At 33.8% G+C, this 22,925-nt stretch overlaps 1 protein-coding gene across 2 annotated transcripts; it reads left to right on the top strand.

Annotated features, from left to right (window-relative positions):
- Window positions 1-5,817: 5,817 nt before the first annotated feature.
- LOC110416117 (Pleckstrin homology (PH) domain superfamily protein) lies at window positions 5,818-15,792 on the top strand. Of its 2 annotated transcripts, none has more exons than XM_021427964.2 (10): window positions 5,818-7,044; window positions 7,137-7,493; window positions 10,264-10,363; window positions 10,879-11,324; window positions 11,650-11,805; window positions 12,772-12,939; window positions 13,040-13,180; window positions 13,327-13,557; window positions 13,991-14,104; window positions 15,310-15,792. In XM_021427964.2, exons 1-10 carry the CDS (start codon window positions 6,457-6,459, stop codon window positions 15,475-15,477), a joined length of 2,469 nt encoding a protein of 822 aa, XP_021283639.1. In that variant the 5' UTR covers window positions 5,818-6,456; the 3' UTR covers window positions 15,478-15,792. The 2 variants fall into 2 exon arrangements, with proteins under 2 accessions (XP_021283639.1, XP_021283638.1); XM_021427963.2 differs by having other exon boundaries at window positions 5,820-7,044; window positions 10,876-11,324.
- Window positions 15,793-22,925: the final 7,133 nt, after the last annotated feature.

Here is a 22,925-nt window from a genome sequence, read left to right on the forward strand (position 1 = left end):
CCTGCAAACGACACAGTCACCGTACACGTGCCGACAACAAAGAGCGCCAGACGCTGTGATCAGGCATTCAGAAAAGCCAAGTTTTCTTCTACAGTTGACGAGGACGGCTTATAGTAGTTAGAGTACGAGACGCCAGCATGATTTCGTGAATGCCGTCCACGTGTTATCCACATCAGCACCTGTCACTTTTTTTGACTGTCTTCTGGTCAAAACCTCAAAACTCACGTAAAAATACGTAGTATACAAATAAAACAAAAAAACGCGGTTTATCCGTGATCCTCTGTGTTCCGGTACACGTTAACAATCAGTGCTGTCGTCCTCTAGTTGTACAGCGAAAGAAAAAGAGACGTTTCAACACGTATAGTGGAATATGACACAGTAATAATAAAAATTAAAAAAAAAACTTATGCGTATTTCAAAAATAATATTCCTTATGGTTTCGATTCAAAATATTGCTAAAATTCTAATTATATATGAAAAATCATTGGATCTTTTAAAGAGGAGATTCCTTATTCTTTCTAGCAATTGCGTAAACCTTTATTAATTTGTCTTCTTGTTTTTATATGACACTTCAATAGTGTTTAAGATTCTACTTTTTGTGACCTAATTTTGATATCAGTATACCAATTTAAAGATTTCAACAAATTTGCTTAGTTTAATATTCTATATGATTTAAACTAGCATATTGTACACATTAAAACGTATGCTACAATGTTTCATTCTATTAATTACAAAATATTAATTAATTAATCAATGCTCACTTGATGATAATAATTAAATATTCTTTTTGCCAACTTATTTTGTTCGTATCGGATGCCGTTTATTTATCACATTCAATCTAATCTTGCTCTTTAATTGGAAGTTTGGTTTTTCTTTTACACAGTAACAAATTGCGTTGAAATGTTGGTACCTTAGAAGAATTGAAATCAAGAATAATATTTGTTGGAATAACCAGCAAATAAGTAGCAGACTTTACACGTGGTCCAAAGGAGACTTTTCACATCTGGACTATATGTTCCTATCCAAAACGGGAGACTTATCATGGTTTTTTTCTTTTATTTTTGATAGAAACTTGTCACGGTTTTTCCCACCGTTTGTCCTAATTGCCTCTTGTCCACGAAGACAAATCTCATTCTTTAATCTCAAGTTGATGCCGAAATAAGTCGACTAATCAGCTGCACACGCACAGCGGCATAAAAGTATCACCACAGCATCAACCTTAACCTCAAAGTCTCCCATTAAACAAAAAGTACTAGGACGTTAATTCCCACGACCTTTCTTAGTTGGAGACTGATTTTGGGGTAATCCTATGGAGTGGAGGCAAATAAACACCTAAGGAAACGTGGTCAGCTAGTTAAGTTGAAACTTTTTTCTTAATTTAAATGATGGAGAAATTTGAATATTATATTTGCTGAACAAGATAAACATACACCAATCATTAAACAAAATATTTAAATACAATTAAACCTTTCATTCATAATGAAGTTTGAAATTATAAGTCAAAACTCTCCAAATTAATTTAACATGAGAATTAAACTATAACTATAATAAATTTTAGTGTAAATAAAATCATATACGACTTTTCTAGTTGTGGCCAGTGACATTTGTTAATAACTGTAAAAAAATTATAAAAAAAAAACAAAATAAAGGGTGTCTGCAAATATTCCAATACCTAATACATGTACAGATCGAATTGCTTTCCTCTTTGGTGGTTGGAACTGATCAAAGTCTAAATATCCTAAAACAGGGTCTTAGTTGTTGCATCCACGCAATTATTCGAATATCTACCAATTTAGAACTTGGACATGTTCCAGGTGCTTTTCCAATGTTATAGTCTTATTAATTTCACAATAATACTAGATTGGAAAAGTTCATTAAGCTTCCTGGTTCCAAGGTCTTATCTCTATTGTTTAATTTGCATGAAATTTTCAAAATAGGTGGATAAGTTATTTGCATATTAATTAGTAGTCATTTATTTTACCCAATTGGGTCACAAATGATGGCTTCTTCCTATTTTTTTTTTCCATTTGTTTTGCTAAGATGACTCTATTAGTTGAAGCTTATTAATTACTTATTTTTATAATTTGATAAAAAAATTAACGTAATTTTAATTTAAAATTTTTCTTCTCATAACACGAACATGTTTACATGTGTGTAACAGATCTCACATCAATAAAAATAAAACAAGTCTTAAAATATATAAACATGATAGTTTTACTATCTATCATGTATGTCTTTTGAATTAAGAATATGAATATGTAATTTATAAATTTATTTAAATTTTATTTATTCCAACACGCAACACGCGTATATAATTACATTATTGGTTGGATATGTATGATTAGCTCACCTTTTCCAAATGCTAAAACCCTCTCATTCCATTGCTTTAAAATTTTCTTGCTTCAACAATGATTAGATAATGAGAGTCATTGAGTAGGACTAATTACCTAGACTTTTTCTTCTTTTTTTTTGTTGGTCAAACTTGATACAATGTTTACGAAGCCTACTATTATCTTAAACTTCTTTTGTCGCAAGCAAAGTTGTCTAAGAAAACTAAAGCAATAGTACTAACTTTTTAAGATAATATTGAATAGAAGATTTGGTGATTGAACACCTTTGTCATTCATATCTCTTTGAAGTTTATGAACCTTCATATCGTTTAATTATGATATTTGAGCTTATAAAAAAAATGTTTATGATATCCAAATACCGATATAAAATTTTTATTAAATTAAATTTTATGACATTAATTTAAAGCTTTGTTTGGTTGAAGAAAAATTTGAGAGAAAAAATATGAAAAAAATTAAGAGAAAGGCAAATAACATTCCTTAATTTGTTTGCATATACAAGAAAATAGAAAATAAAATTTTATAATTTTCATTATTTTTTACCTTTCAAAAACAAGTAAAAATATTTTATAAGTAAAAGAACAAGAAAAAAAAATCTTAAAATTGTATTATGAGGCAAACTTTGAATTATAAATAGAATAAGATAAAATAAAGTATTAGAATAAATAAATTAGTGGGTAAAGTTAATGTAAGTGATTATAAACTTATAAAAATAGAAGCCAAGGCTACAACAAACAAACCACTGAGTGAAAGGCAACAGCTACATCAGCCGAAACAAAAAGAAATGGCATTAGCTATCCATTCAACACGTTGCAACAGCTAGCCATTCGCCTATTGGTAAAAGATGTAATGGAAATGCAAGTTGGATTGCTGTCTCAGTGCAATTGTGCTTACAGCAGCGAAAAGCCAGAGAAGCCCCGAGCGAAAGGGCGCAACGCCAAAGCCGAAAACTTTTTGCTAAATTATATATATAAAAAAAAAGGATTGAGAGGGAAAATCTCCAAAGAGAAAAGCAGAAAGAGAAAAAAAAATAGGACGGACAAATCGCTCGACTCAAACCAAACAGGAAAAAACAAAAATAAAAAAATAGCAAAACTTCTGTGCGTTGTAAAGCCTCCTCTGAGGGCATCCTAACCTAACTGGTACTCCCACGTTAGCCATAGGCCCCCCGTACAGTCGTACAGGTGAGAGCAGAGAAGAACATTCTCTCCGTTTCCCGTTTCCGTTAAAAAGGTGATAAACAATGGTGACGACATTTTAAACGAGCAGCACGTGACGTGGAGCGCCGTGAAGTCATTGCAATCGCAGGGCGACACAGCCACGCGTTGCTCCGCCTTGCGTTTATTTTGACTCTCTTTTTCTTTTGTGTGTGTGTTCTTTTGAGTATGACAATTCGAATTCGACTTTCTACTGCGAACTGTTATGTAATTTATCCTCCGCGAAAGTTCCGCTCTTTTGCCTTATTCTACACTGCCACGTAAGCAGCTTAACATGGTGGGGCAAACTATCCCCTTTTTTTGTTTTTTAATAATTTTTTTTTTAAAAGAGGAATTTCCCTTGGATATCAAGCATGTCTAGTGGGACCTTATCCTTGTTTCGCTTAACTTGCAAAGTAGACAGTGCAATTCCAAAAGGTGGAGCCCATTGAGATTCTTTTGTAGCAATTTCATTTTTAAATTTTGTGGGTATTAAGTTAAAGCTTAATGCATTGTTAAATGGCACTGTTGAAAATTTGAAATGAATCAACGGAGCAAATAGGGGGAGCTGCGGATAAAGAATAAGTTAACTATATAGTTTACTATTAATAGTCCCTCTTCCAAATCTAAAATGGGCACATATGACCAACAATGTGTTACATCATGGCCTCGGGCTCACATGCACATCTTTTCTCAAGCATCCGATATATGAGATTTAGCCTCATTGATAGTTGGTGAGCTTAGCCTTACAAGATTGGTATGCTTATTGTGATCCCTTGGTACGATTATAAGGTTTGTTTGACTTTGAATACCATGATGATGTTGATTTTTTAATTTAGACATCTTGTAAATTGATTCAAGGCATAACGTCTCTATCCATTTTCCTCAAAATATAAAACCTTTCATTAATGCAAGACTTAGAGATCAAACAAGGATTACATAAATAAGTAAATCTCTTATGAATTTTAATTTACTTTTTAAAATTAAAAAAATTTATCATTTAAAAAAAATTATTCAAGAATTTCACATTTTGTTTATATCCTAATTCCCAATATAGAATCGAGTAAGGAATTTAAAGCATCCTTGTCTTTTTAACTCATTGATGAATCAAAAATAACCTACATGTGCGAGGTCTCTGTCCTTAGGTTGAAGTACACTTCTCTATGAAGTGACCTTAACTATGCATTGATGTGAAATTGCTAATGACATAACATTGCCCTTTAGAAGACACTAGGTTTCTAAAGAGAGATATATGCCCTAAACTTATTGTCATACCCTTATTGCGTTTTTAAAATACTGATTATCTTTTTAATTAAAATTTGTAGGAATGGACTAGCTCTACAAAAAATTGAAACATTAATATTAAATATTGGAGGAACAAATATATATCCCATCACTCAAGTGATATATATATATATTCAAAAAGAAAAAATGAAAAAGAAAAGATTGGACAGAAATGGGTTGGTGGTATTGTGTCTATTTGAGTGGGTCAAGCAGAAGCAGTCTCATGTTCAGCCAAAGTTGCCCTCCACAAATGAAGAGCCCATGTTCATTTGCAGTCCAGCCAAGATATTGACACAGATGAGAAAAAACACCAATCATGCAGTTTTTAAACTACTGTAATCCACCTGTCATTGGAAGTGCTCGATTTGAAATTCAAACCCCACAGTTTCTATGCAACCTTGATGAGATTTCCAAAGGATTGGTGCTTGTCTTTTGTTTCAACATCCTTTTAATTTCTTTGGGTTAAATACTAATGCCCTTGGAAAATCAGACTTCACTTTTTGTTTCTTTTTGTGATAAAATTACAATGCCAGCTATGGGTGGACAAGGAAGGTATGAATCTGATGGCTACTAAAATTGCAATTATTATTTGGAAATTATGACTACTAAACAATATGGTAGTTGGCAAGAATGACCAAATTTATGATCTTTAAATCAACGTTTGGCTTGAAATAGTCTATCATTGCTAATCCCAAAAAATTGTAATTAACTTGACATCGAGTTGTAGTTAAATTAAAGATTTGACTTCGGGGAGGTTTACCTCACAAAGTGAGAAGAAAAGGAGGAAGTACCCAAGAATATATACACATGTATTGTGAAAAGGATCGTGTACTACTGCAGCGAGCATAAAGTCAGGACCACTCAGCGTAGTCACGCAGCAGCAATCAGCGTCCTTCATCGACGTATCGAATTCATTATTAGCCGGAACCGAACCTTCATCTATTTAAGCCAGACCATCTTTTTTGCTTTCTTGGTACCCTCAAAAGCCTACTTTCAGCTCACTTCCCGTCGGTATTCCCCCACGTGTGTTTCATCTCTTCCCTCCACTTGTCTTGCTGTCAATGCGTCGCTGGCTCCCCCTTCCCCTACTTCTTCCCACATTCGATCAGACCCTCCTTCTAGTAGCTCTTTTAATTGATTTTTAAATTTTGAAAGAAAAATGTAAAATCCTCCACATCTATATTTCCCCAACGACCGCTTCATATTTAAACTACTTATCGAGTTTTTATTCTGCTCTGGTTTTTAGCTTAAAAATCAACGAATTTGTTACTTCTCGGTTGAGCGAGTCTTTACCCAACCTAACCAGTAATCACGCTCACCGGATTCTCTCTTGGGTTACTCCGCCGAGCTTCTCGCCAACGGCCATTCCTTTCCACAAACGCTGTCGTTTTCGGTATCATTTTGTAACCGTCTTCCGCAAATTGTTCTCACACAAAAAAATTTTAAAAAAAGGGGAAATCTCCGCTCACTCTTTCTCAAAACGCCAATCCAAAACTCAAAAGAGGAAAAGATAGAAGCATGAAAAGTTTAACTTCAACCGCCGTGCTCCGACGCCACGGCAGCTTTTCTCAATCCCGGAATCTTCCCATTCTTTCACTTTATTAAAAAAAAAACAACCAATTCCCTCTATGCATCCTTTTTGCTGTGTTTCCACCGTATCAGATCATTCCCCGGTCAAACCATTACCCGACCACGTCATCACCATGCCTCCTCCTCCTGTAACAACCGTAACGACCACTTCTTCTTCCGCTCCCGCCACCAGATCCAACTCTGCCCGATCCACGGCCCAAATCCAGTGCCACTCCAATCAAAACCATCATCCTCATCATCATCGTAGTAATAGCGTGGATTTGAATCGGCTGAGCCTGAGAAACGGGGTGTTGTTGGGAAAAGACGCTACGCCGGCTGCGGCTCCGGCTCCTCCGCCGCAAGTAGATGTGAAGATAAACGACATCGTAGGGAACGGGATATCGGGAGTGCTTTGCAAATGGGTGAATTACGGGAAAGGTTGGAGACCCAGATGGTTCGTTTTGCAAGACGGAGTTTTATCTTATTACAAAATCCACGGACCTGATAAAATCGTTGTTAGCCAAGAAACGGAAAAAGGATCCAAAGTTATCGGCGAAGAGTCTCTCCGTATTATCTCCCGCCATCGCAATTCCATTTCTCATCATTCCCTAACCCGTCGCAAACCCTTCGGTGAAGTCCACCTCAAGGTCCAAATAAGACAAATGATTAACCAAAAATAAATAAATAGATAAAGGGAAAAGGAAAAACAATTTTGATTTGATTTTTGAAATTTTCTCAGGTTTCCTCGATCAGGGAAAGTAGATCAGATGATAAGAGATTCTCGATCTTCACTGGAACGAAGAGGCTTCATTTACGAGCCGAGACGCGGGAAGATCGGGTGGCGTGGATGGAGGCGCTTCAGGCGGTCAAGGATATGTTCCCTAGGATGTCCAATAGCGAGCTCATGGCTCCGGTGGACAATGTGGCGGTTTCCACGGAGAAGTTGAGGCAACGGCTGATGCAGGAAGGGGTAAGCGAATCAGCTATCCAAGATAGCGAACAGATCATGAGGAGCGAATTCGCGGCGTTGCAGAGCCAGCTGCTGTTGCTTAAACAGAAACAGTGGCTTCTCATCGATACCTTGCGTCAGTTGGAGGTACATGCTATCAAAATTTGAAAACATTAAGCTGCTGCCAATCATCGTTCAATTCAAAAAAAAAAAAAAGATTGAATTGAAATGGATTGATTGTTTCGAAACAATTACATTGATTCGTTATTCTTTTATTTTATTGTTTTGTATGCAAATTATGGAGTGTGGTTCTTAGGATATAGTAATTGTATATTTTCGTGATTGGCATTTGTTGAATTTTAACTGGAGAAGGGTTTGTTGATGTAGGATTTGTATGTTAGGTCAATAAATCAGAGGTCACATTTAATAATATTTCCAATAAAATTTCATAAGTATTTGTAATTTTGAAGGATTATGTCATCTTCCATTTAATTTTCTATTTCTTTTATTTATTTGATAGATATAGTAAGCAGTTGGTGTTGATTCTGGTTGACTGCTGAAATCCATCTACGGGCAGATTGGATATTGTTGAGACCAGGACCGGTAGTTTTTCTTTATAAGTACCTAGATGAAGGAATATTATAATGAAATTTTGATTTTAATGGAAAGAAAAATTTAGTTTCCCCGACTTATCTCCCACTGAAGGCAATAAATAATTTTGAAGCTCTCTGTTAATATGCCTTGTTATTTTATGTTGTTGCCAGAATTGCCTCTTGCTTATGCTCTATGTCATAGAAGTTGAGAGCTGTTTAATCTAATATGTCTCTATCTTTTGAGGTAGTTACTTAAATATCAGTGGTATTGTGGTTAATTCAAGATAAATAGATATCAATAATTGCGAGACATTTGTTTTGGGCCTTTTAGCAATTTTGATGATGACATTGATTGTGATGACAGCAGCAGTTGTGCTGGTGGTGGTTGGATCAGTGATATTTTGGGAAGGTTACTGGGAGAAGGGCACATAAGCTGTGTATGAGCCATTAAGTACTCTAAAGTTTTTGTTTCACAATGGAAGAATTTTAAGGTTCCGTGAGAAGCAGTTCATATAGCAACTGAGTATTCTTCTGACCAAGTAGCATTAAGTACACAGCAAATGTCCAACACTTGAATATCTTGCTGGCTTTTTGTTTTTGGTGAGTTGGTGGTGGGGGCTGGGGGGGTGAGGGTGGTGTTTAAGGATAGAGTTTCTCTCTTTTATGGAGTGCCCTTTCATGTGGTTTTACTTTGAAATGCCAACATGTTCAAATATCTAGTCACCAGGGTCAGCTTTAAGTACTTCAATTTTCTTGCATGTATACTTGTCTTGTAGGTTTGCCCTTCTTTTCAGAAGAAAAGAATCTCCTTTTGCTTTCCCTCTCTGAATTTGGTGGTATGTTTGGGGTAAAATGGAGCTGAATAAGGAAACCTTTGTACCATCCTGTTCAGTAACAGTTGTACCATCTTGTTCAGTAACAGTTGTACGGTAGCCCATGTTGAAGGGTAGAAACATGTACCTTAACTCTTATGTTTGGATTGAGGGGCGGGGAGGGAATGTAGGAACCCCTCTCCTTGTTTGGGTTACTTTAAAAAATAATGAGGGAAAAGAAGAGATTGTCAACAACCCCCATTTCCCTTAAAAGGAGTAGATTTTATTCCAAAATCTGTGAGAATGGAGGGGATAGGAAAATTTTTTATAAAGAAAAGTCTGTATACCCTCATTACTTACTTTTAATGCCAAGGAATCCACCTCTAAAAGCTTCCTAACACCTTAGCTAGTCATTGCTATCCTTTTTTTTTCCTTGAGCTCATCCCCTGCAACTTTTTAATTTTATTTTGGTAAACATGTAATTTTTCATTGCCTCTCTCTGCTTTTACCTTCTTTTTTTTTCTTACCCCTGCTTTATACATGTGTACTTTCTTTGAGTGGATTTTTCCTTTTGTTCCTTGACATGAAAAAAATTGAATTTTTTTTCTTAACTAAATAATTGGTAATGCTCACAAATTGCAAAAGAAAACAATTTAAAAGAGAAAAGATAAAGTTCTTAACATAATTGAATTGATGTTATTTTATATAGAAAGGATATAATTCCAAAATACATTATGGTGTACTATTTCCTGCCCTTTCCACTCATTAATCAAACAAGGGATTTTAATAATCCCTTCTTTTCGTTTCCCTTACTCATTTTTATCAATTCAAACAAGGGAAACATATGTCCTTTCATTTCCTTTAAAAACCTCTTCGTTCCCTCCTTTTCCTTTCTTTTACCAACTCCTATCCAAACATAGTGTTAGTTAATTGGAAGCTTACTAACTTCAGCTTTGGCCATTGAGTTAATGCTTAACAAAAAGTTAACTCTTGATAGTTTGTTATGAGCTAGGCATGGCAAGGAGGCCTTAAATGTACCCTTTTGCTATTTCTACAATTCTGTTGTTGTATGGCCTATAGTTGGGGCATCCGGTATTTGCAATGGATGAAGCATCAATTGCCTGTCAAGAGGGTGACAACACTACAAGTTGATGGTCATAAGCATGTTGAGGGGTATATGTAGATTTTGTCTTTGGTTGCAAAGCTGTATTATTATTCATTAAAATCTAAGAGTCCTGCTAGTTGTAAGGCTTATGTTACACCTGGTTGAGTTTCATTTTACTATTTGTTATAGTGAAAATCGTTGTCTTTTGTTATTACAGTAACATCCATGCACAAAAAGCACTGGGCTTTATCTGTGATTCAGATTTTTTTTTTTACTTCTATAAAGTGAACCATAGCTACTTACTGCAGTCATTAATTGCTCTTATCCCTAAAGATGAATTTCTGAAACAAAGTTTACTTCTTTTTGCAATGTTCTGCTAAGAAACTGCTCTTTTTATTTTTTTGTAGACAGAAAAAGTTGATCTGGAGAATACAGTGGTTGACGAGACCCAAAACAAATTGACTGATCAAGGGGCTTCATCTATAATAAGGCAAGACAAGTCTAGTGGTAAGATATTATTCAGTAAAACTATTTATTATCACTGTTGGTTCCGTAAGCTGATTTATGCTGGACTGTTTGTTATTTGCTGACATATGTGGCTGATTTTTATGATCAGCGTTCACAGTTTGCTATTAGTTCGGGAAGTTATTTTTTTTTGTTCTATCAGAAATGTGCCCGGGCATTACCTATAGTTTTATGTAGACAACTTATAATGCTTGTTAAGGGGAGGTTCATATATTATCTTGATGTGGTTTTTATTTGTAGCTTACATGTTTTGATTGTGCTTGGCAAACTGCACTTGCCAACATAAATTCGAATGAAGGACATTGTTTTATGTTATTAAAATATTAGTTGGTTCATGCTTGTGCCTTATCTTTGTTATTACTTGGATATATAGATTGCTTATGCTGACTTCTTTGGTTTCATTTGCGTTCAAGTCTGTTATTGTTTTATTGTTTTCTATAGCATCACTATCTTTCATTGATTTTTTTTTTTTGCTTTCTTAAATTCATACTCAGAAGGAAGCGTAACCGACTCAGATGATGATAATGAAAGAGTTGATGCTGCTGAAGAAGAAACTGATGAAGATGACCACACTTTCTTTGATACTCGTGACTTTTTATCATCAAGTTCTTTCAAAAGCAATGGATCTGATTTTCGGACATCATCTTTCTCGTCAGATGATGATGGTCTTAATGCTTTTGATTCTGAAGATGACATCGATCCTTCCATCAAATCAGTTGGAAATAACTTTCCTTACATTAAACGTCGGAAAAAGTTGCCTGACCCAGTTGAAAAGGAGAAGGGTGTAAGTCTTTGGTCAATGATTAAGGATAATATTGGGAAAGACCTTACAAAAGTTTGTCTTCCTGTTTACTTCAATGAGCCTCTCTCTTCTCTTCAAAAGTGTTTCGAGGATTTGGAATATTCATATCTGCTAGACCGTGCGCATGAATGGGGAATAAGGGTAAGTCTAAGAAGTCCATATTATTTTGTTTGAGAAAACACAGCATCAGTTGCAATATGAAGCTTTTCTATTCTGATACTTCTGTATCACCATATCACTTCCTTCTTTAATCTAGTTATGCATCTTGCCTTTTTTTTTTTTTCCTCTTTTCTCTCTTTTACAACTGTTTTAGCTATTATTGATTTATTTCATACACCTGCATACTTGACCTTGCAAAAGACTAGTTGCAATGCTTATGCAGTTCACTCCCTCATAAACTTTGACAATCTGAATCTTTCATCAAGATTCCCCTGAACCTGATGAATTTTCCCTCATAAACTTGCAGGGCAATAGCCTCATGAGAATTCTTAATGTGGCTGCATTTGCTGTGTCTGGATATTCTTCAACAGAAGGAAGAATTTGCAAACCCTTTAATCCATTATTGGGGGAAACATATGAGGCTGACTTCCCAGATAAAGGCGTACGCTTCTTCTCAGAGAAGGTTTGTTCTATACTCAGGAGACAGTCTATCCTTTAAGTCTACTTTTTGTTTTTTTGCATTTACAACCCATTGTTGTTCAATCTTCAAAGCATATCAACATCGTTTATGTGGTCAACGTTTTGACTGAAGAATGTGCATGGTTCACCTGGTCAACTCAGAATATCAATTTGACATCAAATTCAATATGCACAAAAGTTAAAAACTTTTTCACGTGTACATCTCAGACATAAGAATGTTTCATTTTATCTTTTACGTTCTATGCAAAATCAGTTCTCCTGGTTATTAAAATGATGTGAAATTCAGCCTACTTTCCAATGCCTGGCGTCAAAATTGATGTATCATATTGCTAGATCTTTATAAATTTAGTATATTATTGATTCTTTGGTGCATAGAAAAGACAGATAGAGGATTTCCTTTCTTGGCTTACCTTTTGTTGTTTCTTCTTCTCATTCCTTCCCTTTTTAATTTTTTCTTAGATTCTCATAGAAAAACTTGCTGAAACTGAAACAACTGTTCAACTAGTTGAAAACCTTTTAGAAAATCTTTTTGCTTCTACTTTAACAGACCAAATTTATAGGGTGGTAAGGAATAAGGTAGCACAGTTGGTAGATCATCACTCAAAATGATAGTTTTTGGGTGCCTAAGTGTGAATGAAGCTAATGGCTTCCTATCCATTGGAATCAGCCTCACAATTGTCAAACTACTGAGGGAAGGGAAAGAGGACTGTGTGCTGAGGACTCTGAACCTCATAATTTGAAACAAGTATAATTGATAGATAATCTTAAACATTAACTTATGCATGCAAGTGTTAAGAAGTAGTAAAGCTAGTGGCTCTCTTTATTGGAGAGGCTTTGATACCTGTTACAGTGTTTCAGTACTGGGAAAAGAACAGCATACTGCTTCCTATATTTTTTTCCAGAGTTCATCCTATGAAGTTGGCAATAACTATTCGGTTTTTGGTGTCAGGTCAGTCATCATCCTATGATTGTAGCATGTCACTGTCAGGGTACAGGGTGGAAGTTGTGGGGTGATAGCAATTTAAAGAGCAAATTTTGGGGTCGCTCAATTCAGCTGGATCCTGTTGGTGTTTTGACCTTGGAGTTTGATGATGGAGAAATGTTCCAGTGGAGTAAGGTATAACTCCTACAGTTAAAGAAGAATAAATATATATATATATATATATATATATATTTATCTGTTGTATCCAGTTTGGAAATTGACTTTCTTTTGCCAGGTTACAACATCAATATACAATCTCATACTGGGAAAGTTGTACTGTGATCACTATGGTACTATGCGAATAGAGGGGAATCGTGAATATTCATGTAAGCTGAAATTCAAGGAGCAATCTATCATAGACAGAAACCCTCACCAGGTGATCTTTTATCTTCCTCAAAATAATCTTTTTATTCAATGTTTTATTAACAACTCTTATTTTCATGGAGTTTTAATACTGTTCGATTATCCTCTATTCAACCATCATCGACATTAACCAGTTTATAAAACATTTTTGATATTCAGGTACATGGTGTAGTACAAGATAGGAATGGAAGGACAGTGGCTACTTTATTTGGAAAATGGGATGAGAGCATGCATTATGTGAATGGAGATTGTTCTGCAAAGGGAAAAGGTCAAGAGTCTTTATCAGAATCCCGTTTGCTTTGGAAGCAGAGCAAGCCTCCTAAATATCCCACCAGATATAACTTAACTCGTTTTGCCATCACATTGAATGAGCTCACTCCTGGTCTGAAGGTGATTATTAAAGTAGTTTTGATTGGATTAAACTCGGTACCCATCTAATGCCTTAAGTGGGTGGTATGAAAATTCCATGCTGATTTATGTCACTTCTTTCATAGGCACAGGGAAGCATGCACAGACTTTCATATAATATATAATTATTATATATATATATATATATTATATGTTTCCATTGCTTTTTTGGGTTATCCCTACAATTCTTGAATTGCCATGTTACTGCTAGTACTGTGAAGCACACCAACCTTCTAAGGTCTAATAATTTGATTTTTGCTAGTGAATTTTTTTGGGTCCAAAAGATGGAATTAAATGTATCCATTTGACTCTATAAGAATGAAATTCAATGACTTGAAATTAATGCACTTCTAAATACCCTAAGAACTACTTTGCAGTAATTGAGACATTCATTTGAATCTCCTTATGTATGCAGGAAAAGTTACCTCCTACAGATTCAAGGCTGAGACCCGATCAAAGGTATCTGGAAAATGGGGAGTATGAAATGGCAAATTCAGAGAAGTTGCGGTTGGAGCAGCGACAACGGCAGGTAAGTTTTATGTTTCGTTTCTGCTTTGTGGTCCATTCCATGTGTTGATAGGGCAAATTGGCTAAGCATCTGTTTGAGTTTAAAAGAACTACTGACTTGTTATGAACACGTGGAGGATGTGTTGGTTGGTGAGGAACACAGATCACCATTAAATGTTTTCTTGGTTTGGTTCTTTTGGGAAAGTATGAAGCAAATACACAAACCAAAGTTGATATTGCTCATTCCAAGTTTAGACTCCTAGTTGAGAATTAAAGCTTAATGACATGAACGTGCCAAAGCTTTTTAAAACTAAGTGGTAAATACTTATAGTGTACATTAAAAGTATAAACCATCAGTGATGCATATGAAGGCATAGCAGCAACAGGAATGATATCAATGTTTGATGATTTAAATTCTCTCAATCTGTTCTGAATATATGAGCTGAGCCAAACATGTAGTGTCCAATAAGTGAAATTTATAATAAGAAATTCTGATAATGTCACAATATGCTGGAACTTAGTAGCCTGATACATTAAGAAACCGGTGCACTACATTATCTTTGGAAACCATCATGGCTTGCAAGACATCTTCTTGGAAGTTGTCTCATAACTCACCTAGCAACTGGCCCAGCTGCTAACTAGGATGTCAGTAGGACTGCCAATCAGTGTAAAGTTTCACTAAGCATGGACGGTATAAACATGTCTTAGGATCACTTTTTATTCCAATCTTAGGTATGCAGGTGCATAAGCAGAGATTTAATCCTAGACTATGCACATGAAAACAATTTAGATAATCAGTTTTTGTGGATTCATAAGAAACCCACATTTTTGTGATCATATCTGTGCAGCAAGACAGTTAGAAGTCGACCTAAGTGCATTTTGAGCAGTAGTTTTCTGCTAAATAATGCAATCTCACACTAAGATCAAATGAAGTACTAGGTTATTTGCTGTAACTTTCATATTTAGCGTTGGAATTCAGGTAACAGTAACTCCATTTATAAATTAACGGAACAGTGTTCAAAATCTAAAGCACTATCACTACTGTAATTTGTTTTGAAGCATTACCATGATGCATGTTATCAGTTTAGATATATCGCAGGTAAGTTATAATTAGGCCATTAGGAAAACCCTACTGTGGTGTCTAGCAGAAAGCTGTGCTTGTTTGTTGATTGCTATAAAGGATTTATCAAATAGTTTTTTATTGTGGCATTTTGGATTGGGGTTCAGGCTCGGAAGATGCAAGAGAGAGGTTGGAAGCCAAGGTGGTTTGCAAAGGACAAAGGCAGTGACACATACCGTTATATTGGTGGATATTGGGAGGCTAGAGAGCAGGGAAAGTGGGATTCATGTCCTGATATTTTTGGCCAAATCCCTTCTGATCAGCTCCTTGACTAAGTGCAAGTTGCCTATCTTTTCCTTCTTGATTCTTTTTCGATTTTTTCACGAGATATGGGGCACACGTCCACTGGGCCAACGAGTTTGGGATGTCCCATGACAACAATGTAAGTAGTTTAAAAGGGGTTTTAGAAAATAATAGAAGATGAATGTTTTCCCAATCCTCTTGCTTCTCAATTCATAGCTGATGATTTGAGTGTGACCCAAGAATTGGGTTACAATTGCGGAATTTTCATTGTAACCAAAAAAACCAAAAGAAAAAGAAATAGAGACTTGTATTGATACAGAATACAAGAAAATTTTCTCTAAAGTAAAGTTTAAATGAGATAACATAATCATTCGCCATGGCCCTCAGCATTGAAGTGCATTTTGCCAGCATTTATTGGTAGGAAAAACAATAACATATGGTACACTTGGTCTTTGCTTATGATGGTGGTTTAGTTTTCATTGTCGATACCACTCTTTTCCATTCTTCCGCATTCTTATGTTTTCGGGTTTTTCTATTATACAAATATATAATCAGCCAACTTAATCAATATTTATGGACAAGCCTATTAATAAAATATGTTTAAACTTAAGATTGCTCAAGTTCAGTTGAGTGGAATCAAAATATCCAGCAAGGAAAACCAAACTGGTACTCGAGGCTTTAGTGGAGAGGAAATGACCTGCACAGTGCACGGAGTCCGAGTACAGGGGTTAGTATCTTGTTTCTCGAATAAAAAAAAAAACAGAAACAACAAATTTTTTAGCAACAATACGAGTCTGAAACCTGTCCTTTCATGGAATGTTCCGCAGAGACCTGTGGATTAACACAGACAGCCCCAATGTTTATCAACTTAAATCTTTGGTCTAAGTTGTTCACTGTCTTGGAAACTTGAAAGAATTGTCCATCCTCATGATAATGATTTCTGAAAACCCAACAGCTGTTCAGTTTCAAAACATAACTAAGCTGGGCCTAGCCTGCAAATCTTCCACCAAATCATAAACTTATACTGCATTTTCCTCCCTGTTCATTTCCTTTTTCCAAAATTTCAGAGTGCAGAACCAGTCTCCCTGTTCCTGTTACTACCATATTCTGAAGGTATGGTAACATACGAAAGAATAGGTCTTTTGATCACTCTAGTAGAAAATACATGGGCTCAGCTCAAGGCTTTAAAAGTGTCAAGGCCCCATCAAATCTTTATTGACATGCTGACGCAATGGGATTTGTATTCTGATTCCTGACAGAGGAAGATCCCCAGCTGCTGTTCTGCTGCCATGTTCCTTGCTCCTTGATATCTTTTTTTCCTTCATTAAAAAAAAAAAGAAAGAAAAACCAAATGATAGACGATGACAGGTGGGTGACCAAACGTATCCAAAAACATGATCTCTAACCGTCCAATCAATCTGGACCATTCAATCACGTGTCACGAAAAAGAGACAAGGGACCCCCCTTTCTCCCTCCCATCCCTGAGGCCAAAAATGTGAAGAAAAACGTCTGGAGAATCAGATTTTCGTTTTGGATTTGATTGGTGCTTCGCCCTTTACAGTTGTTTTATCCCTCTAAAACAAACTCCCTCAGCTGCTGCTTGAAGGATTAGTTCGTTATGTCATCTCATCTCATACTTCATATTGCCCTTTTTTCATTTTTATTTTGGTATATATAAAATTTGTCAATTGGGTTTTTTTCCTATTTTAAAGACAGAAAAATGAACCCAAAAATAGAATCAGCTTTTGAGTGTTGGGTGCAGGCAGTAAGCATATAGACTGTAGCGTGGCTTTTCGACTCAGCATTCGCCAATTGGTGGCTGGGTCGGTGGCTCATGTTGGGCTCTTCACTGACAATTACTGAGTTACCGTCCAGTGCTGGTATCAACATCTTGCCGAACCCCATTCCTATGAAATACAAAACATACATTTACATGCACTTCTTTGGATTTTCCATCAATCACGTGTAAAGTAACATGATTTGCAGATGGGTTTTGGAATTTTGAACGGCAATGGTATTCTGAGCCGGTCATGGCTCACTTGGAAGGATATAAAGGATAATCGCTAGCTGAAACTTGGAAGATTTGGTGGCAGGGTTTTAAGGGAAACGAGTGAATCAAGAAGCAGAGCCAACAAATTAACACAAGTGGGGTTTCTATCCACATTCAGTTTATTAAGTTACTCTTTTCGCTACATAACACGACAGTTCATAAACAATAATTTCATAAACATGACACCTGTTGAAAAGCCATAAATTTCACTTAAAAATTAATTTATTTAATGATAAATACATATATTTTCTCAATGAATCATCTCTTGAATTTGTACTTAATCCAAAAAAATTTGAATTTTTTGATAAATTAAAAGCCAATTTAGCTAAGACATACTCGAAGGAAAAAAAAAAAAACTTAAGTAGGAATTCCTATAGCTATTAGTGACTCCCTTCGCAATTGCTCTTCGAATTCAATATATTCAATTTTTTTTAACTATAATTTTAAATTATATTATAATAAAAGATCATTATTTTTATTTTTTATAAATATAATCCAATATCTCAAATTTTCATTGCCTTTGCTAAGTTTTATCTTGTGACTTACAAAATAAAAAAATAGCATGTAATCACTTGTAAATCTTTTATCTTTTTTAATATAAAGATCCATTAGATTATACTATTTAACTATACAATATAAGAAATAATCATTTCCAAATCCGTCAATCTCATTTTTCTTATCTGGAGATTTAGCACCCGAAATCTTTCATTATCTCATTCTAAAATATTTTTAAGTTTGGATAAATATATCATCTTCTTAACCCAATTATAGCCCAAAATGGAATCTTCTTTAACACTTTTTTTACAGTAACCTAACTGCCATTTTAAGATATATATCCAAACAAATACTAATTTGTGGATTTTTTTTTTCTATTTTCTTTTACTATAAATCTTATATAATATGACATGATAACCCTACTACACAAGGCCAAGTATTAATTAGATTTAGATATTCTTTGTTTTTTCCTGGTATAGAAATACGATATTAGATAGCCGAAGAGTTCATCACAGAGGTAATGTTTATAAGGGGGAATAAAAGAAAAGGACAATAGCTCCCAAAAGAGAAAAGGACTACTGATACAATTCAAACCGCCCTAAGAATTGCTTTCAACCAAAAGGTAATAGCAAATTTAGACACTCAAAGTATATAGCAACGTTATCATATTAAATACGGTAATAATTAACATATAATTTTATTCCTGTTAGCAGAACCTCAAGAACAATGGTAGGCAGCTGGGATGGAAAGCGGGAAGGAGGAGTACGGTTTGGAGCCACAAAAGACAATGAAACGATTCTTTCAAACCAGAGAATATTCACTTTCTCCTCTATTATACATACAGCTATGACTTGTGAGAGTGACTTTTGATTAAACACTGCGCAGGCAGTGAGTTGTCTTTAACTGAGTTTTGTTTTTCTTTTACACGTAAATGGCACACTGGGATTTCATTGCAAGACAAAGTTACCCGATGCTAAAGAAAGTGGGCAGATGGTTGGGAAGGTTGGTGTTTGATGTGAAAAATGTTTCTTAATTTACCCCTCTCTCTCTCTTTCTCTTTGTGGTTAGAAAACGACACCCTTTCTAAATTTGGCATGCCTAATTGATCAGAACTTCCCCTTTGAGGAAGAATCTTTACACTTCCCATGCAAATTGCATTATTCACAAGGCTTAACTAGGACAAATCATTTATTTATTTATTTATTTGGCATAAAACATATTTGCATTCATCTTTAAATCTGATGTTCGAATATCATTCATCATTAATGTTTTAGTTGAGTTTTCATCACCAAATTTTACTATTAACTTGTCATGCCTAAAGAGGAAATTAACTACATAACTTTACCAACATTTTCACCTTTTTTTTTTATTTTGTATCATTCATCGATAAAATAAAAATACTCTATTTTCATATAACCTACTGTTATCTTTATTTTCTCGTTCCTTTTAAAAATATTCTAATTACCAAAAAAAGGGAAAACATCAATGAAATTCACTATCTAGAGCTTTTGAGAATCATTGCAATGAGACAAGTATTATCCAAAACTTAATTAATGTAATTAAAAATCAGCATTTTTATCAATATATATTTACTACTAGTATTGAATTTGTTCCTAACAGTGTTGGGATCACGCTTGCTTGGGCTTTGGCTATCAACACCTTGTTGAGAGGATTGGTTAAGAGCACAGATGATCCTCGAATAAGAAGATTTCAAAGTGCCCAACCATTAGGATCGACAAGTCATCCTTTTTATGCATTATTTATCATAGGGTGTTTGACTATTACCATGTTCAATATAAAAGTATCCAATAATTTGATTACACGTGTAAATTTGTAATATAATATCAAACCAACAAAAAGAAAAGAAGAAATCCCACATATATAGGTTTCAGCTTTTTTTTTTTACACCCTTAATTTAATTTTTACAAAAAAAAAAATTGAGGCCAGCAAAAATCTTTTGATTTTGTGGTTCAAATATAGTATATTAGAATACTATTGAGTTTGAATTCTTTTATTTTCATTAAAGAAAAAATAAATTTACTACCATACTAATATTGGTAACTAAATATAAGTTTGGTAATTTTAGACATGAAATGTTGACACGATAGAAAAAGATATGAGATTGAATGAATTTGGATTTAGTCTTAACATGTTTCATGTCTAATTGTATCTGATATATTTAAAATATAAAAATTTTCGTATTTTAACATATTAGACACGAATAATACGTTTAAAACACATTCAATTAATCGTATTGATTATGTTGTCATGTTTAAATGTATATACATGACACATTTATCAATTTGTTAAAAATTAATAGTCAAAGACTATTTTTGCTTTACTTAAATAATTTTAAATAATTATTTTAATAAGTTTTTAAGATTTTATTATAGTTACTATTATTATTATTATTTTATTTTGTTATAATTGATTTTATAATTATTAATTTTAAATTTAAATAAAAAATATATTTAATTGTAAATATTTTTATTTAATCGTATCGTGTTGTATATTGACATATTTAATAAATGTGTTAATCGTGTCGTATCGTGTTACACGATTATTAAATGTATACGTGTATATGTTTTAGATTTAAAATACGAATATTATTTATATCGTGTTCATGTTTCATATCTAATCATACCTAACACATTTAAAATACGAAAACACGAATTATCAAATCTAACTAAACAAAACAAATATTACCTAAATTTAGATTTTTTTGTCCACAATTAAATGAATTCATTTAATTATATAAAAAAAATTAATACAAAATCATATCTACGTCAAAACTAAACAAATCAAAAACAAGTTACCCAACATTCCAATAAAAAACTATGTGAACGCCTTACCAAACAAATAAATGAAAATCATTTAGTACTAGAATCAGACTTAAACCACACCCAATATATAAAACTAACCGTATCAAAATTAGATTAAAATCACACCCAGAACAAAATATAAAAGTCATCAGCATCAGTCACTGTACCAAATATATGCTAGCAGCATCAGCCTAATATCTAAAATATTAGAGCAACAAAAAAAAAAACAATTGAAAATCAATTGAGGGTGCTATCCCTTCTTTTTCATTTTCATTTGTGGCTAAGATTATTACTCAAAAAGTGTATTGAACCCCATGTCCCCCTAGATATATTTTAAACATAAATTGTTTCAAAATTATATTCTCAGGTCCAAACATAAACAAACTTGCACTGGTCAATCATGTTGGATTGGGAATAAAGATGTACAAATCTTTCTTGAGAATTGAAAGGTTTAATATCTACGTCAAAGCTCATCACTACTACAAAAACATCAATTCATTTGAGAGAAGAAGGAATTATCTTTGGGTCATGATTTAGGGACAACACCCTTGAATTAAAACCTTTTGGATTTAAACTTTTCTTATACGTCCAGGAAGACCAGGAAGGGATCAGGGGACACCGCTAGCTGTTTTTGTTCCAAACCCTAAAACGGTCTAATTCTCGCTCGCTCTCACTCGGGGTTCCCCTAATTAATTAACCAGTCACCTGACAGGACCCTGAATTCATTTTCTTTGCTCTTTGCCTTGTCACTAATATTTGGTGACCTCTTGCCTTAACAATAGCAACTCGACATTACAAGACAAAAGAGTGAGAGAAAAATAAATTTAAGAAGAAAAGAAAGGAAAAATGGAGAAAAGAGCATCACATCCATGGTGGACCACTTAGGAGCTTGTCTTCACCACTCGAAAGACTTCAATTAATTTTTTGTAATCTAAAAACCTCTGCCTAATCTATCTGATCGATATCTAGGTGTTGCAATTGTCTAAGTCTAACATCTCAAGGGACCCTTTTGCTTCTGTTTTCTGTGTTTTTTTAATGTTGAATTGTTGGGGTTCTTGGTTTGGTCTTCATGTTCCATGCACAACTGACAGCCAGCTATGACCGTGCTCCAATTGCTTGTCTTTTTCCTTTCAGTTTCCTTCCCATTTTTCTTTCCTCTTGGGCCTTTCATTTTTTTTTTGCCCCTTAATCATGGTCTTAGGTCTTAGAGAGTAGTTGGCTTTGTTATTTAAAATACATATATCTTATGCTTTTGCATTAACGATGAAATCAATGAGTTAAAAAAGATCAACAAACATGTTGAGCCCAGCCCTTCACTCTTCTTATCTTAGGATGAGTATCGAAAGGGAATTTTTCAATAAATTCCACGGAATTTATTGACACAATGAAACTCATGAACTTTGAGATATGTTAGTTTAATATTATGAGAATTATTAGGGAAGAGTAAAACCAATTCAGACCAATTACTCACCTAAACTAAATGTAATTTGAATAAAACGATTTGGTCTAATTGGTCCATTAGATCAATTAATCCAAAATATTTGGTCAAATTGATTTTTTGATTAATTCTCGATTTTAAAACTTTTGGACCAATCCACCAAACAAACCAAATTAAATTTTTATATATCTATATATATAAAATATATTTTATATATATTAAGGAGAATTGAGAGCAAACTTAATTAATAATATACTTAAAATATATTAAGGTATTATATGTACATATACAAATTATAATTATATTAATTTAATATTAATTATATTTATTTATTTATAAATTTATATTAATATAAAATTACAAAATATATTTTTTAAATTATTTAAGTTATATATTAATATTATAAAATATAATAGTAAATATCTTACATATTAATATGTTATAATTATTATACCTTAGTAATGTTTCGTAATATAAAATGTTATGAATATATATAATTGTATATATATATTATATATATTTAATTTATACATTAGTATTACTATAATTTATAATAGACTTTATTTATATGATTACACATAATAACTTTATTAGTTATTACGTTAGATTTTAGAACTTATTGTTTATAATTAGTTATTATTTATACAAACTTTGCTATAAAACATTTTAGCATAC

The sequence above is a fragment of the Theobroma umbraticum genome, unplaced genomic scaffold (assembly GCF_002168275.2).
Source record: "Theobroma umbraticum cultivar Fairchild unplaced genomic scaffold, ASM216827v3 scaffold_51.0, whole genome shotgun sequence".
Classification (NCBI taxonomy): domain Eukaryota; kingdom Viridiplantae; phylum Streptophyta; class Magnoliopsida; order Malvales; family Malvaceae; genus Theobroma; species Theobroma umbraticum.